The following is an 18195-nucleotide window of genomic DNA, read 5'->3' as shown; positions in this document are numbered from 1 at the left end:
CCTCCGGGAGGGCCCGCCTGCTTTGCCTCCGGGAGGGCCCACCATTGCCTCTTGTCTATGTGCACAACCCAACTCTCTCCAACCTCCACTATGAGGCGTAAACATGAGTTCCGCTGGCCCCACATACAATGTATGGTCTTCTGTTCTTACTACTGCTTTAATATTGTAGGATAACAGACCTGAGGGGACCTCCGATCAGGAATCATGAGAGCTACGGGGCCTTCAGTGGTCATAATCCAACATTTAAAGTCTTTGGGAATAAAACTGCGTATGCCAAAGAAAGCAGTCAGTCCCGATGTCCAGGTAATCGGTGGAGGAAGGTCACGTCCTGATGACGCAATCATGTATTCATCAACTCTTCTTTATTTTAGAGGAAGACATCCAGTGGGGAAATATTTGGGGTCCCGTTACAGTCCCTTCCACTCAGCAAAGAGGGTGAGATCCCACAGTAAGTATTTTTTACCATAGTTACCCGATCTTCCAGCTTTTTAATAAATATTACTTTCAGTGTTTAGGTTCCGTTCATGGTCCATATTTCTTGTACATTCCATTCCATGTGCATTGAGTAGTCTCATTAGGAAGAGTTAAAGGGGTTATTCCCATCTCCATAAATATGTTTTTGGATAGAGCTTGTAAATACAAACAACTCTTCAATTTACAGCTTGTTAAAATTTTCTACCGTTCTTGAGATATTTACACTTTTCTTTTGTCTGCAGTTCGTTGCCTTGGAGACCGACCACCGCTGCTAGACAGTAAAACATGCGCAGAGCTTACAGACTCTCTTCCATTGAGCTTGTAAGCACTGTGTTCAAGATATCATTGTAATCTTAGCCATCTTCTAATCCCAGCCAGCTTCATTCAGCACAGCGCTTACAGACTAGACAGCAGCGGTGGTCGGTCTCCTAGGCAATGCACACAAAAGTGTTAATATCTCATAAACGGCTGAAAATTTTAACAAACAGTAAATTACAAAAATGTTTGTCTTCTCAAACCGTGTCCATCTATGCTGATGGGAATAAGCCTTTTATTAAATTTTTTTTTTTTATTATACATCAACCGTTCTTTTTATTCTAGGTTTGTGGTCGACATCTGCCAGTTTTTGAGTTGCCATTTGGACACTGAAGGAATTTTCAGAAAGTCTGGATCAGTAAATAGAATAAAAACCTTAAAGGTATAAGCCTTTTTTTATTTTATGTTATGGGGAGATTTTTCTGGATGAAGGATTTAACTGAATATCTAAAGGTTTTGGTGGAATTTTCCAGAAAGCGGAATATGGCAGAATTCTCCTGCTATAGATGGATGACCAGTGAAGGTTATGAGATTCTTGAAGGCAATATGATGACTCTGCAGGTCCATAATGGGGGAAAACCAAGGCTAGGCAAAGATAAAATGTGCTATTAATGGAGAAGTCTTCCTATAACACAGTTCTTATACTCGTCTATGAGAAGACTGGGCAATATGAGAATATAGCAATGGAGGTGTACCACCCCCGTGTCAGCAGCCAGGCTGCTCTGATCCGCAGTGACCAGAGGGGACTCCGGACCCGGGGGTCATACGGCCATTTGAATAAGGGGGTGTATTTACAGGGGTTGGTGTGGAAAGGTTGTGACGCCACCCGTGGTGTGTGGTAAGATGGAGTACCACCGCTGCCATTGGGAGTACCCGGTGGCGATGGTGTGGGCAGCAAGGTGTTTAACCTCTCCACGGGTAGGGGGGATGCCCTGAGGCTCGGTGATGTGGACGGGGTTGTGCCGTTGGGACGGTAAGGGTCACTATTGTACTCGCTCAGTCCAATAACGCTGACACCGACAACTGAGGTAAACCAAAGTTCTGGACACCGCTGGGAGGGAGCACGCCTGGATCCCGTGCCCGTTGGTGTTGGCTGTTAGTCTGTGACCTTTGCCTTGGCACCTTGTCTTCTAGTTGGTCCCTTTAGTGTGAAACTAATCGGGTCCCGCTTCCCGAGTATGGCTAACTGAGGGAGCTTGCTCTCAGGGTTCACGCTTGGGATTTTCTGGACCGTATGTGTGGAAAGTCCTATCCCTCTCGTTGCGCTAGTATCCCAATTTTTGGAGCAGGTGGAGAATGGATCTTGAAGGCTCCGTCCTCGTCGGGTAAATTGTCAGGACGTCTGAAGCTACTTCCCGACCTAGGGTCCACGTACCCAGTCATGCCCTGGCCCCTGCCCGGTGACAGCACAAGGCCGCCGGCTGTCCTCCTCGACAGTCCGTGCCCCTTGTCACGATCCCCTGTGGCCGGGGTCCAGCTCCTACCAGGCCCAGACAATTGTCTGCCACCTAGTAGTTCCAAGGAGCCCAGCTCCTGACCTCTTCTCACTTTCACCTCTAACGCTACACTGGCCTACTCCTGACACTCCTGACCTCCCCTTACCAACCCCCCCCAAGTGGGCGACCCTATTCCACTGAGGCCGTCCACTGGTGTCTGATGGGTGTGGTGCAGAGTGTTCCTAGGATTTTGATTAGCTTGTTCTTGGCAACGCCAAAGGTTAGGGACCCGTAACCAAGGAGGAGCTGGATATTGCACAGAAGGGCAGATTGCACAATACCCTGTGACGACCTGATAGGCCAGGGCGTCACAGAGCGACGTATGTTTTAGATTGTGGATTTGTCAGTGGGAGATGTTTGAATGTGGTGTCCTCCTTTTTAGGGTTTCCAAACTTCTACTATGCAGATTAGAAAATGTTTATTAAATCAAGGGTGGACGCTTCATATGAGCCTTCTAAAAGCATTGTGACCTCAAACGCAGGGAAAGAGGTTGTATATGTTCTCTGGATGATAAAGGAGGAAGGACCAGAAGAGGCCGAAGTTAAGATGTTGGCACGTTTCTCCAGTGAGTGTGGTTTGTACAGTGATTGTGTGTGCTGCCTTGGAGTCAGAGCCGAGGAACAGGGAATTGGCGATGGCACATGGGATATAGGGGCCGTCAAGGTGGCCAAGTAAGAATGCCGTTGGTAAAGGGACAGAAAGTGTTAAGGTCCATGATTATCGTTCTTAGGAATGCTTGCTTCATGATAATCATGCCGTCTAAACAAGCTACCTATAGCCTAATGTAAAAGCAAAACTCTTGTTCGTAGGGTGAAATGATCTTTTGTGCTCATCACTGTTGGCAGCACGTGTTAGCAGGTTTTGTGCTGCCGAGAGCAATTCTTTATAGATCATTCAGAGCACATCTGAAGGTGGGTGAGCTAGGTTATTAAGCAACGGGCAAGCATGTTGCGGGTCGGCAATTGTTTAAGACTAAAGGCCCTGTCTCACACACACAGAGAAATCTGCAGCAGATCTGTAGTTGCAGTGAAATTGTGGACAATCAGTGCCAGGTTTGTGGCTGAGTACAAATGGAACAATATGTCCATGATTTCACTGCAACCACAGATCTGCCAAAGATTTATCTGTGTGTGTGACGGGGCCTTAAGACGGAGCACAGCATAACTCGGATGATTTGTATCTTGTGTCCTTCCCTGGCAAAGACAAGTCTGAAGAGTTGAGCTTCAGAGGAGAGTGCGCTGGTGGCCGTCCCGTTGTCGCGTCGAGCGCTGGTGGCCGTCCCGTTGTCGCGTCGAGCGCTGGTGGCCGTCCCGTTGTCGCGTCGAGCGCTGGTGGCCGCCCGTTGTCGCGTCGAGCGCTGGTGGCCGCCCGTTGTCGCGTCGAGCGCTGGTGGCCGTCCCGTTGTCCTGAAAGCACAACTAATGCTCAAAACGGACTGTTTTCTGCACCTTGTCATGTAGGACCCGTATAAATGGATTCACAATATATATATATATATATATATATATATATATATATATATATATAATATATATATATATATATATATATATATATATATATATATATATACTAGAGCATAATCCTGCACTGACTCTTCCTGTGCTCAGTGAGTCAAGTGTGAGATTGTGCAAGATTTGAGTGGTGCAAGATATTCCTGCAAGAGAGGAAGGAGCGGCATCTTATGACCGCAGCGGGCGAGGATGACATTTGTGCAACAGTGACTCCACCATGCGTGAAACGTTCAGAGGAGGGGCACCTTAAGAAAAATCTCCTTCTACTAAATGGATGTTTTCTGTGCGGGGCCCGGCTCCTAGAGCTCGACTGCACCGTACTGATGTAATGACGGGGGAATTTCCTTGTCGTTTTGCTTTGTGCTTTCCTTCATGTAGCAGTGACCTGATTAAAATATTCTGACATAAGGGGAATTCCACTATCCTGTAGTCAAAATGTGTGGCTTAAAGTAGCCAATGAGGAAAGTGCATTCACAAATTTAATAACTCATCCCAACACTAAAAGTGAGTACGCTCTAATGAGCTGTAATTTCACCTAGGAGTCCTCTACTGTCTACATCTGCCTCTTATTAAAAGCCAAGTTGTGAGTGTTGAATACTGGATACTCTACAGATATTTGTTACAGGCGTTGCTCAGTCGTTCTTGTAGAAATGGTGCCTGTCCAAAGTATTGCAGCTCGACTAAATTTGTATTTAATATGGTCGCGTTGCAATAACAGGCACAACTCGTGAATGAGTCTGGTGCTGTTCCTGCAAAAATATTTTTTTTTTCTAAACCTGTGTAACCTTCAGTCACCACAAGGGGGAGCCAAAGAGCTATTTCATCTGTAAGCTACAGAGCTCTAAACCTAGGGAAGGTTTGGAAACCACAAATGAAGGGGAAGGGGGGGAGCCCCTTCCTTGAATTTCTCCCATCATGCACCATGTGTGATGCCCCTGACTCTATCAAGGTGTCACAGGGAACTGCACCCCTGTCTCTCATTATGCAGAACTCGCCCTCCTTTGTTCTGGGTTCCTACACACTGGTATTGCTTCCATCAGCATGCAAATCCTAACCACATCTCACACCACACCCTGTCAGGCACACCAGTGGGTGGTCTAGCTGGAATAGGGCCACCCACCTAGGGGTTAGGCAGACTGGTGGGAGGGAGGAAGTCAGTCTTAGAGTAGCCTTCAGAGAGTGAGGAGCTGGGGGAGTTGGAGCTCCCTGTGGGACCTTGGTTGGGTCGCAGACGGTGGTCTGAGACCAGAGGAGTCGGAGACCTAGTCGCAGGCTATTGTGAGGGGGTGCCTAGACTTAATTTTTGGAGAACGGTCGGCACATGAAGTCCAGTAATCGGACCGGTACCGAGCACGGCGGGGTACAGGACTCTAGATCAGGGAGTAGCTTCACGCAACCTGATAATTCTCCTGTGGAGGATAGTCTCTTTATGAACTTTCCCCAAGAGCTCAGAGAACGAAGGCATCAGCACAACGAGGGGGATAGGGCCTTCCAGCTTATGCGGCCCACTGAGATCCCAAGTGTCAGCCATCGAGAGCACAGCTCCACTATACCAATATAGGGAGCGGGACTCTGGCCGCTTCAGGCCAAAGGGTCACTCAGGAACATCTACATGATTGTGCAGTGAGGCAGGCTCCGGACCACTAAGCAATACCAGAGGGGACGGATTCCTGGACAGACTCCCCAGAGCGGCAGCGGCACCCAGAGACTTAGTTTACTTCTGTGTCAGTCTGCTTATTGGCCGCACTAACAACTGCACCGCCTGCATGAGTACACTGGCCTCCCCGGGTTCTGACCTGCCCAAATCGCCTCCACCATCCCATTCACCATACCTACAGAGCCCCGGGGCCTTCCCTACCCGTGGAGGGACCACCATCTCTTTCTGCTCCATCTCCCCCGGGTACTCCCATTGGCAGCAGCCGTACTCCCTTACCGCACACCACGTGGTGTCACGAACTGTCCCCTTGTAAATAATCCCGCCTTCTTATTAGAGTGGCCGCTGAGTCCCGGGGACCCTTGAGCCACAGCAAAACCCCCGGATCCGAGCAGTTTGACTGCTGCAGGGGCGGCACACATGTATCACCAATACACTTTGGTATATTTTCTCTTGTGCCCATGGTCGCCCCCTGCTGAACAGAAACTATAATTTTGGCATATGAGAGTTTCTGGGTGCAAATGTATGTATGTATATTGTGTGTGTGTGTGTGTGTGTGTGTATTATATAAAATGTCTCGACAGTGGTGTAATGGGAGCCCTGTTATACTGTGCCTGTATATATTATATTATCATTTTATTCCTATAGCCGGCACTGTACAATACTCCTCTGACCGGTGTCCATGTATTCTTTGCATTCCAGGCTCAGCTGGAGTCCGGGGAGAGCGGTCTGACCTCTGCGCAGCCCAGCGATGTGGCGGCGTTGCTGAAACAGTTCTTCCGGGAACTTCCTCATCCTCTTCTAACCCCAGAGCTGCAGGATCCTCTTTGTCAGATACAACAGTCGCTCTCCGAGGGGGAGAGGGTTTCTGCCACCGCTCTCGTCACCTGCCTGCTCCCTACTAGTCATGTGGAGACCCTCAAGTACTTGTGCGCCTTCCTTCAGAGTGTGGCTGCCAGGTATGGAATGTAGTAACCAACAGTCAGCACTAGGGGGAGCCTTAGACCTGTGCCTCACGAGAAAATAATAATCTTTATTTCTATAGCGCCAACATGTTCCGCAGCGCTTTACAATTCAGAGGTTCATATACAAGCAAGAAACAGTTCTAGAAAAATACAATAATTAGAGAAAATATAAAGACCACCCTGCTCATAAGAGCTTACAATCTACAATGGTGTGGGGGGGTCGAGGTACTTAGTGACAATCCAGCCATCTGAAAGAAATAAGGATAAACACAGGCAGCATGAACCAGTCATCAGCCAATCTTTGTGATGCTATTGGGTGTGGTGCATAAACTTTGTTCGTGGGGAAAATCCCTTTAAGGATTGGGGTTTTTTTTTTTTTTTTTTCTCATAATCACCTTTTAGTACAATGGTCACAATGTATATATCCTGGTGTGTAATGCAGGAGGGGGAAATATGACATGGGGGTTCTCTAGTTGGAACGGCTATATCACTACCTTACCATATGGCTGTGAGGAGGTATATGCACCTGACAGATGTGAAATAATGACACAGACTTATATGGGCCAAAGTGCTTTTGGTATACAGTCACACTTGGGTCCAAGTGTTGCTGCCACCTTTGCTGCCCATATAATTGTACATCCTATAGATAACTCTTGGTAATGTAGCGCCCCTGAGCCATCAGGAGCCACAAGGAACTGTATCCTGTCAGAGATGCAGACACAAAGACCAGTGCCGGTAATACCAAAACATTCTTACAATCCCTGCCCCCCCCCTTCCCCCCAAACTGGTGATGGGCTAGGGTTTGACCCAATGGATGGCCACTTGGGGGTGAAACCGATCCAGTCCACTAGATGATAGCCAGGGAGGAGGGGGTCAGACAGTCAGTCAGTATATGGAAGTGAAAGGAGACGGACGTAACGGTACTGACAAAGTGTAGCAGTGACCTGTCAGGCGCAGGCGTGTGGTTGCTGAATGAGTATGGTGGAGTACTCTCGGAACCATAGCACCGGTGGGGTGCAGAGCCCTAGGTCTGGAAAACGCTCCAGGCAGACCTGATAAAATCTGCACAGTGAGTGGACCATCCAGGACCTCACTGACCAAAAAGTTCAGGGCACATTAACGACGGGTGAACCTGGGAACGAGACAGATCTGGCCCAACAGGGTTCAGGTTACCTGCCGTATGGACTAAGACTGAAAGACAACCAGGAGGGTACCCCCAGATGCTCCAAGCCACGAGGACCCACCAACCACAGATAGGTGCGGGGGAAGAAAATCACCAGGTCACCACACCGGCACTGGAACTAAGGGGACCAGTGGTGAGGACCAGCCTCCATCAGGTTGCCAGCAACAACAATGCTGTGAGTAAAAAGAACCAGTTACACTGCAATCCCTTGTGTGGCCTACCTTCTTTCCGCGCCCAGTATTATCAGCAGACCCCAGCAACAAACACAATTCCCTGGGGCCTGGCCCTACTTGTGGAGGGCCAACATCCAGGCTGCCATTAACATCAGCCCTAGCAGTGGGAAACCAAATACTAGAAATATGGAGAGTGTTTATAATTTTTTGATTTTGAGTGGATGTGTGTGTATATATATATATATATATATATATATATATATATATATATATATATATATATATATATATATATATATATATATATATATATATATATATATATATATATATATATATATATATATTTTCATCCATTCATGCATGCATACATACTGTACGTACATACATATACACATATATGTATATATATTATACAAAAAAATGTGTGTGTGTGTGTGTGTGTGTATATATATATATATATATATATATATATATATATATATATATATATTAATATATATATATATATATATATATATATATTAATATTAAATAATAAATAAATGAAAATATAATATCATTTTATTAATAGTAATGATATATTTCTTTTTAGGTCTACAGAAAACCGAATGGATTCTGGGAATCTGGCCGTAGTTTTGGCTCCAAGTTTGTTCTCCAGCGGTAACTTGGCTGAGAAGCTGACGCTCGCCACAGAGAAACAGCTTCAGCTGCAGGCTTCAGTCATCCAGAGCCTCATTGATAATGCGCAGGACATAGGTACTAGAATCCTCAGTGGAATCTGAGATTCTATAGCGGTCACAAGGTCACAGGTTGCCTGATAACATGGATTAAAGGGATATAATAATGACACACTTTTTTTGTTTTTTTTTGGGTGTAAAATATGAACGTTCATCTTTGCTCCGGTGACTAAGGACAACTAAGGGTCTCTCCTTTTTAGACACTTTTAAATCTGGAAACTGCAGTTTCCATAGTTACTGTTCATACTTTGACACTGTTTGGATGATTGGTGCTGCACATGTTCTCTTAAAGGATATGTCCACTTTCATAACAATTCTTCTGAAATTGTTGTGCATTGGAAGTGAAGCATCTGGTCAGTAGGGTCTACGTTTACAGCTCCTGTGCCAATCAATGTGTCTCCATGGTAACAGACTACAAACTGTGTAATCTGATCTTGCAGTCATGTTATCCCCTACCTGTTCCCAGCTGTCACTTACATTTAGTTCATAGGTCAGGCAGAGTGTGTATAACTATAGTATCAGACTACACTGGGGTTGTTTGTGGTCTGTTACCATGGAGACGGATATTTAGACTGTAAAGCAGTTGGTTCATGACTTGGTTGGCATCATGAATGAACAATTCCTTAATCCTTACATATGAATTTTTCTTTTTCTTTTTCTTTTTTTTTTTACTTGTTAGGACAACTCCCTTTATTTATCAAAGAAAAGATATTGGTTCCTTGTGATTCGGTTGAGGAGGACTCCGGGACCAACAACTCAGAGGGTGTTCGCAGGAGACGCAGGCGTAGCATGAGTGGTATGGTAAAAATGATAAACTCCCCAAGTCCCTACTGGTCTTGTTTTGTTATAGACAGATCTGGTCAAACTGGGTTTTTTGGGACCGACCTGAGGACCTAATTCTGGGGCACAACCTCCATCTTTACAGGTCACTGTGTGAGTCTGAGCCCACTGGCTGGTCCTCAGGGTTGATTTGGCCCACCAATCGACAGTGTCAGTCCATCAAGAAATAGGGCTTCAGATGTGTTTTTTGGGTGGTGGGAAGATCATTTGACATCTGGCTAAGCTACACTTAGGCCTTCAATATCCTCTTCAGTGAAGCCATGCATTGATCCTATCCAGATAGGGTGAGGTGATATGTGTGTGTGTGTGTGTGTGTGTGTGTGTGTGTTTAGAAGTCTGCGTTATGGAGATGAAAGCTGGATAAACATTATAGCTGGGATGATTTAGGAAAACCTGCACTCGCAGGGGGTTGGACCCGATGGCCCTTGAGGTCCCTTCCAACATTCTATGAGACAGTGACTCTTCTAGACTTGTGTGCAGGACCACATGCATGGAACCGCTACTATAGTTGACCACCATTGGTGTTGGGTAAGATCTTTTTATCAGGGATACATGACCTTGCTAATTTTTTTTTTTTTTTTTTTCTTCAGGTGCCCCCCAACTATTTTAAAAGGGGTTTCTCAAAGAATAGGAAAAAAAATCCCAATGGCTATTGGGAACTAGTACTGGAGATACCAGGGGTGCATAGGTTAAGGGTACAGTCTCACTAAACGATGTACCAGCGATTCCAACCATGATACGACCTGGTCAGGATCGCTGGTACTTCGCTACATGGTCGCTGGTGAGCTGTCAAACAGTCAGATCTTCCCAACGACCAGCGACAAGCCACCAGTCACTCGTGTAACGATGCTGCGCTTGGTAACCAGGATAAATATCGGGTAACTAAGCAAAGCGCTTTGCTTGGTTACCCGATATTTACCCTGGTTACCAGCGTACACTGCTTACAGGCTGCCAGCGCTGGCTCCATGTATACGTAGCTAGGGTACACATCGGGTTACTAAGCAAAGTGCTTTGCTTAGGTACCCGATATTTACCCTAGTTACCAGCGTACGCTGCTTAGTCGGTGCTCATTGGTCTCCCGCTGTCAAACACGCCAATGTGTGCTGCACAGCGGGAGACCAACGAGCAAAAAATGAACCAGATCAGTGGTTTCACAGCAGGGGCCAAGTCGCTGCTTAGTGTCACACACAGCGAGATCGCTGATGAGGTCACCGGTATGTCACAAAACCTGTGACTCAGCAGCGATCTCGCTATGTGACAAGTACCCCTTAGGCTCCTGTCCTAAAATTCTATGTCATAGGTAGCAAGACTACGTGATTCTCTATCTAGACAAAACAAGTGGAATTTGCTAGAATTTTTTTTTCCCAATTACATTAATTAGGTTTTTTTTTGTTTTGCCTTTTGTTTTTCTATTCCCAGAGAACCCCTTTTAGGCCCTGATGTTTTCTTTTGTGTTGGTTGGTATCCCACGTTTTGTACAAGTGAATCTTTGAGATTGTGAACTTTTGGTTTTGTCGAACACGCCAATGAAATGGATGATATTAATCTTTGTCTATTATCTTAAGGATTTGTCAATGAGGCTTTAAATAAGCTGAAGTCTGGCCTTGGTCCTTCCAGTGATCGAGGAGGTGAGGAGAGGCCCTAGTCTTCACATATAATAAGCTTTGCCTTATTTCGAGCATCTTCCAATGATCAATGCTTGCTTTGTGCAGATGAAGTGGAGCTTCCACCAAGAAACAAGACAAAACGTAAAGCTTCAGAAGAGTCTGTTGGTGGAGAACAGTTTATACCCAAAAAACGGTACACAGGATTTTTCAGTAGGGCTCCTAGGTAGTTGGGTGTGTATGGAAAAAATGTCCCTAACCCTACCCCCCCTCCCCCCCCATCCTGGCTACTATACATTATACCAGTCCACCCTGGAGTAAGGCCGGCGTGACGTTCCCTCTTCATGGTCTCCATAACCATCTCTGGCCATCGTTGCATCAAAGACAAAAGTGAAACTAATCGCTGAAGAGGATAAAACTCCACTCCAGTGTCTTGCCTCCATTTGGAAACCATGTAGCAGCGCCATTAAGGCCGGTTTCACACATCCGGCTTTTTGCCGGTTTGCCGGATCCGGCGCTCTCCCATACAGTGACTACAGTACAGTGACAGCGCAACAAGCGCCGGTCACGTGCTGTCATGTGACCGGCGCATGTGACCCGGAAGTTACAGCGCTGTCACTGTACTGTATTGTCTGTACGGGAGAGCGCCGGATCCGGCAAACCGGCGAAAAGCCGGATGTGTGAAACCGGCCTAAGACTTTCACAAAGGAATGTCACACCGATCCTAGTCCTGTGATTAAGGTGTGGGGTGGCATAATGTCCACTGGCTGGAACCCTCTAGTCTTCATGTTGCTCATACTATTGTGAGCAGCCTGCATCATGGCCTAAACCAGCTAAGATGCTCTACAGCAGGGGTCTCCAACTCCAGTCCTCAAGGGCCGCCAACAGTGCATGTTTTCAGGATTTCCTTAGTATTGCAAGGTGATAATTAAATCACCTGCACAGGTGATGATTCCAACACCCATGCAAAGCTAAAGAAATCCTGAAAACATGCACTGTTGGCGGCCCTTGAGGACTGGAGTTGGGGGACCCCTGCTCTACAGTGTCTCATCGAGCACATCTGGGATGTAATTGTTCGGCAATTGCACAGGAGCTGTCACGGCTGACTGACAATCCAGTGGCAGTGAGGGTTAGAAAATCCCAGAGATTGGCAGCATGTGTTATCTGACAGTTCCCTGTTTCTGCAGCAGCGGACTCTATGACCCCGGGAAACTGTCAGTTTTTTCCTCTGTTGCCAGCCTCTGACTTCCTTTATAAACCTCACCCTGGGGTGGTTTATAGATGTTCCTGGCTGTGGTCTGCAGCGCTCGTCTCCTCTTGTTGTTCCAGAGACATTTGTAGTAGCTGCTCCTAAAGATAAGTGTTTTGACTTTTGCTATCTACCTGGGCTCAGGGGGTAGCATTTGTGTTTCCCCTGTATGGTTTCCTTTTGCCTCCCTTAACATTAGTGGTGTTGACAAGCACTCATACCTGCCATCCTTACTTAGGGCCCAGATCTGGGTTTGCCTAGGGTGAGGTATCCTGCTCGGGGACAGATGTGGAACCTGTATAGGGCTGGTGAGCTACAGGTTATTGTCAGGGGTTACCACTTTCCTTAGCGATAGGGCATTCCTTTCCCCTTCCATTATGTATTTTACTATACGGCCAGTATAGCTTCTATCCCAGGCCATGACAGAAGCTGCCATCAGCAGATCTTGATGATTTTCCCAAGTGCATTCAGCGCTTAAGAACATTCCTCAGACATCCATTAATAACCTCACTGATAACAGTGAGGACTGAAATTGCGGGGATTTCTGCACATGGAGCAAATACTGAATAAATCGGGTTGTTTTGAAAATATTATTTTCATTATTTGCAGATCAGTAACATGTTTTCTATTCTGGGTTTTGCATAATTCCACATGCTTTACTTCTTGGAGTTGTAATTTGAACATTGAGGATTATTTAAAATAATCTCTACTGGTTTGATATAATCATGCCCATTTTATTTAGTCTAAATATATTAGGAGTAATAGTGCCCATTGTGCTCAATAATGGAGTATGCAGGGACCTTTCTTATTGACGGCAACTTTTTTTTTCTTTTTATAAATAAAGGAGATCTTTAAGGGAGGTTCCAGATGGCAACTTATCCAGTGAAGAATCAAGTGACCCAATCGCAGCACCGTCTACAGCCGTAGGTCGGTGGTAAAGGCTGCCACAAGCTCCAAATACTAAGGATTTCTATTCCTAAAATCCCAAATCATACACCCGTTTATCTCTCCGCTCTCTCCATAGAGGACACTGGAGGTGTTGAAGTATTTTCCGACTTCTCTCTAAGCCCTGGTGACTTTTTAGAACTAAGTCCCGAATCTCCCGTTGTTCCGGAAACTCCAGAATCATCTTCAAGGGGCAAGAAAACAAGGGTTAAACGGAAAAATAGCAAACGGGACAAGAGGTGAGAGTCCAACATGCCGTGGATGTAGCGCTACGGTTATCGATGTAGGCATTTAGTCAGCCATTTTTATTTTTTTTTTACAAAGTATTCAAACACAATAGAAGCTATTCTGTACATACAGTATGTCACGTTGGATATTGCAAACATGATCCACTTAAAGGGTATCTGCACCTTTTGGGGAGCTCTGGGGAGAGTCTGGCTCACCCTGTCTTATTGCTCACAGGTCTACAACTTGTATTTGAGTACTTCTATTTTTCGTTTAGTGCTGTAAGGGTTAAGGATTCCTTCCTATCTGTCTGTCCTTTGTAGCCTTAATCTCAGGTGCAGCTCTTTTGTGACCACTCCCCTTCTCTATAAAAAGTAATTCTCACTCTATGCTTATGTGCCACCCGGGACTATGGGGTACTCTGTCCTGGGCGGTGTATTACTGGAATGTGTCACTCGGTGGCCGTTGCCCGGTTCCGTGACCCTGGGGGTTGCTTTTAAAGTCATTATATACAGGGGAAGATTTAATAAAGTTTGTCGTGACGCCGCTTGCGGGTTGCGGTTATGGAGAGAGAACCGCACAGTCTCTCCGCTGGGGCTGATATTGATGGCAGCCTGGATGTTAGGCTCTCCGTAAGTAGGGCTGGGGCCCCAGGGGGTAGGTGATGGGAGTTTGTGGGCCATAGGCGCGGGACGGCGTCGCCGGTAAATAAGGAGGACGAGGGAAGTGTTGCGGACGGGGGCCGGACCTCTGCAAGGGGGTTCTCGGATCCGGGGTCGTTGCTGTGGCTCGAGTGGCAGCCGGACCCGGGCTCATGCAGCCGTCCGTCCTCACAACCGTAGAAAGAGTGTCTTTACAGGGGAAAAGTTTGTCTCGTGACGCCACCCGTGGGTTGTGGTGAGAGCTGGTAGCACCGCCTCTGCCTGGATATGGGACGCCCGGGGCTGATGGAGTGGGGCAGCAGGGTGGTATCCCCCTCCACGGATAGGGGAGGTTTTGTCCCAGGGGCCCAGGTGAACGGGGAGATATACTGCGGAGAGTGTCATGCAGGGCTGGACGGGGCAAGAATGGTGTACTCAGTTTCAAGGAAATTCACACAGTCCAGTAGTAAACCAAATTGCCAGTGACCGGTAACCTCCGGCGGTTGTATTCGGGTCCCACACCCTGGTACAGCAAACAGGGGTCCCTTCCTCCTGCACTCAGTGTATGTGTCTTTACCAGGACAACTCCGCTTGAAACGGTGGAAGTCCACTCCCGGTAACTTTGTATGTTGGCAGCTGTGGCCCGCGAAATCTGACCCTTGGGATCTCTGTGGGTTCTGACGGACACCCTATCCCCCACGTTGGGCTTCCGTTTCACTCTCTGGGCTTGCTGGTGGGACAAGACATAGAATATTGCCCCCGACTGGCTAATTAACAAGGGGCTTGAAACCTTCCTCGCCCTAGGGTCCAGGAACCCCGTCTGTGCACGGCCTCCGGACTGGATTCCCGCTGTCGGCACCGGCGGGCTACAACCCTGCCACAGTCCACTTAACGTCTCCCGAGACCAGATCTCCGTCGCCTGTGGTCCTGTTTGCCGTCTGCCACCTAGTCAGTAGTCCAGGGGTCCCAACCCCTGACTCTGCTGTCACTCCACACTCCTCTCACTTCAACTGTCTAGACTTCTCTCTTGTGTTCCCTCCCAGGACACCTCAGGACCCCTAGGTGGGTGCTTCCATCCTCCTGGTCCCGCCCACTGGTGTGTCCCTATTGTCATGGGGGGTGACTAGGCTTTATTGACTGGTGTTTATGTACCTGGGTGTGGGTTGGTGGTATACCAAGTAGGATGGAGTCCTGCACCTTGAAGATCTGTGCAGCCTCTGTGACAACCTGGTTTTGCCAGGGCGTCACACAAGTGCATCACTTCAGGTGTTTTACTCACTGGTTAGGAGATTGACCAGCAGTGAACCAGGACACTCTCAGGCAGTCTCTGGTGGTTATCCGGTGCAAGATCCAGGTGGTTACCGGTGTCAGTGTAAATGTCCGGTTTGTCCTCGCTGTCCAGCGATCAGCACCAGGAACCTGGGCTGAGCTCCAGCTCACAAGCCCCAGGCTCCACAACGGAAAGATGAGATGTCTGAAGTCCTACCGGCACTGGTGCTCTCCTGCACCCAGTCTGGTCTCATGAGCCGTCCCTCTAGAAAGCTCGCATGGCTACCTCCTCTTATACTCTATGTGGGCCCCCCCAGTGGTTGTCCTGGTGACCAGGAAGTCCCATACTACTGGACGGTTGACTCTTCTTGCCCACCCCAGTCCACTCCCCCCTTTTGGGGAAGGCACCTATCTGCATGTGTAATGTGTCTGGTGGGAGCAATCCACCTGTCACTTACCCCAGATAAATACTGCTCCTTAACTCAGTTGCAGTACCTTGTAGCGACCAGAGCCTCAGGGGCACTACACTTCCCACTTTGGAAGGAGCCGGTCTTTGCAAGAAGCTGAGGAGTCCTGACTATTGCAGCTGCTATTTTTAGCTGCATTGGGGGGGGGGGGGGGTTGAAGTGTTTCTCTTGTTGTCTATTTTTTTTTCTCGGTCTGTCTCCCTTACCTTGTGTTGTAATATTGCAGTGCTGAGATGACTGTTCTTGCCGGGCTTCTATTTAGCCAGGGCAAGTTCAAGGCAAGCAAGGGCCAAGTTTAGGTCAACCTGGATGTGGTGGTTAGATAGGTATTCTAAAACGAGCTCCCTGATATATTTTCAGTTAACCCATTAATGCATTTAGGTGGGAAAAAAAATTCTGCTGAAGGTGTACTTATCCTATACTGTACCTCCAAACTTGTTCAGAATAGTTCATAACTTTTGGGGGAAATTATAGGTCTACGGTTTTGGACTATGTTTGTTTGCATCCTACTGTATATAATCTATTGCTACAGGATATCATCTGGTCAGATCCCACTTTCTCCTACCCAGCTGGACAGAAAGGAAAAAGTCCGTAATTCTCTGAGACTCTTCCATCGAACACGAGCAGCCAAACAACCGGTAAAATTAACCAAATCGTTAGTAGCAGTGTTCTATTTCATAAACGTTGATACATTTATTTAAGGCATACGCGATATACTATAACTTTTTTTTTTTTTTTGTTTTTGTTTTTTTTACTTTTGTTGTGTAGACACCTGAGGGTAAGAGCGCGGAATCAAGTGGGTGGAATATAATGAAGAGGATGGTCGCTGAAGCTTTGGAGGGTCCCATATTTAATGGAAAAGATTTTCGAATGTCCAACTTTTCCCTTAAAGGGTCAAACGCCGGTGGGTTCCAAGGTTTCATCTAAACCTTCATCGGTGTTTTTTCTTTTCTATAACTTTTATCTAAGTTTTACATATTCTTCAGGTAATACCACAGATGATAAAACATCATCCATCCAACATCCGTCATCTTCTCCTTCGCTGAGGTCATCTCCTTCTTGGAAGTCTCTAATTGTGAACAGTGAAGAAATGAATGAAATAACTTCTGGAACGCAACGTCGAGTGTTACGTCGGTCGCTTAGCATGCCAGAAAAAATAGATGAATGTGGCAAGTCTGCAGAGGATCAAGATGTGATGGAACAGAATAGTTTAACCTCAAGTGATGAAGGTAGAATAGAAGACCATGACCCTAACTATTTAGAAGAAAAAACATCTCGGTTCAATAATGACCAACTCCCATTGGTGGACTATTTAACCTCTGAGAAATCTCACTCTATACAAAATCAGGTCTCCGTGACCGAACTTGGCTGTTTACATCCTCCAGAGACCTTAAGAAGACCCAATGGTCACACATCGCAGTACCGGAGTGTACGGAAATTAGTCCTTAGCTTTCCTTGGGTCTCTAGTTCTACAGAAATGGATCCTCAGTTGAAAGATTGGGAACAGCTGACCACTCATACCATTAAACGCAAAGGAGCGAGAAGGTTTGGACGCTCCCTAAGTCAGGAGAGTGGATTAAGATCGAACGAAGAACGATGTCTACTGAAGAAAACTGATGAGCATTTTATGGACAACACCGCCGCCGTGAAAACGCTCAATGGCCGAAACAGGCAAGTCTTCATCAGTCGGAAGAACATAACGTTGAGCTACTGGGGGTCCCGTAGTCTGGATAGTGGATGCGAAAGACCTGCCGATACATTGCCATTAAACATGGAAAAGCCATTTTTAGATGACCTTGTCAAATTGGACAAAGAAGCCTTGATTCTTAAGAATACGGTTGATGAGGCAAGGGATCAATGTAGAGGTTCTCCTCAATGCCTTCTCCCTGGCACCAGGCTGGAACCCATTAGTGACGATGTGGACTTGTAAATTAGAAGGTCAGGTCGGCCACTTGTGACTCTTTTCAATCAGTGAGAGAGAGAAGTAGCGGTCGTAGACATCTGGCCCAACTTTGTTTTGAAAAAGACTGCCAAGATCTAACATCAGAGATGAGCAATATGATTGGCATTGCACCGGCACCAGTCTGGCATCCAGTCTAGTCCCCGGTGGTAGCCGATCTTCACCTTTGCATCGATCTGCCGTCCAGTCCAGTTCCCTGTGGCAGCTGGTCTTCACCTCTGCACCAAGCACCATTGGTGTTTACCACATCTTACATCATGCCTTTGTGGGGACTAGTAAGCACCAGTGGTGCCCAAAAGGCCAGGCGTAGAAGTGAAGACCGGCTGCCATGGAGGCCTGGAGTGGATACTGGACTGAGTTACTCATTCCCTGTCTCATTACTAGAGAATACTGAAGTCGTAGAGCTTGCTTCTTGGCACAAACCTTAAAAACAAATTTCGCAACGCTCTGTTGGTCCGTTAAGTTATCTTACATATTGGCC

General features: G+C 46.9%; 1 protein-coding gene across 1 annotated transcript; it reads left to right on the top strand.

The window, feature by feature from the left end:
* The first annotated feature begins 204 nt into the window (after positions 1 to 204).
* LOC142251792 (rho GTPase-activating protein 11A-like) lies at positions 205 to 17741 on the top strand. Its single transcript, XM_075324843.1, has 13 exons — positions 205 to 303; positions 372 to 448; positions 1075 to 1171; positions 6156 to 6412; positions 8370 to 8533; positions 9194 to 9310; positions 10920 to 10982; positions 11067 to 11154; positions 13052 to 13134; positions 13232 to 13391; positions 16287 to 16392; positions 16523 to 16658; positions 16741 to 17741. Exons 1-13 carry the CDS (start codon positions 205 to 207, stop codon positions 17682 to 17684), a joined length of 2391 nt encoding a protein of 796 aa, XP_075180958.1. The 3' UTR covers positions 17685 to 17741.
* Positions 17742 to 18195: the final 454 nt, after the last annotated feature.

This window comes from Anomaloglossus baeobatrachus, chromosome 9, assembly GCF_048569485.1.
Source record: "Anomaloglossus baeobatrachus isolate aAnoBae1 chromosome 9, aAnoBae1.hap1, whole genome shotgun sequence".
Lineage (NCBI taxonomy): Eukaryota > Metazoa > Chordata > Amphibia > Anura > Aromobatidae > Anomaloglossus > Anomaloglossus baeobatrachus.
Note: the sequence above shows the minus strand (reverse complement) of the source record. Positions and strands in the feature narration are given on the sequence as shown.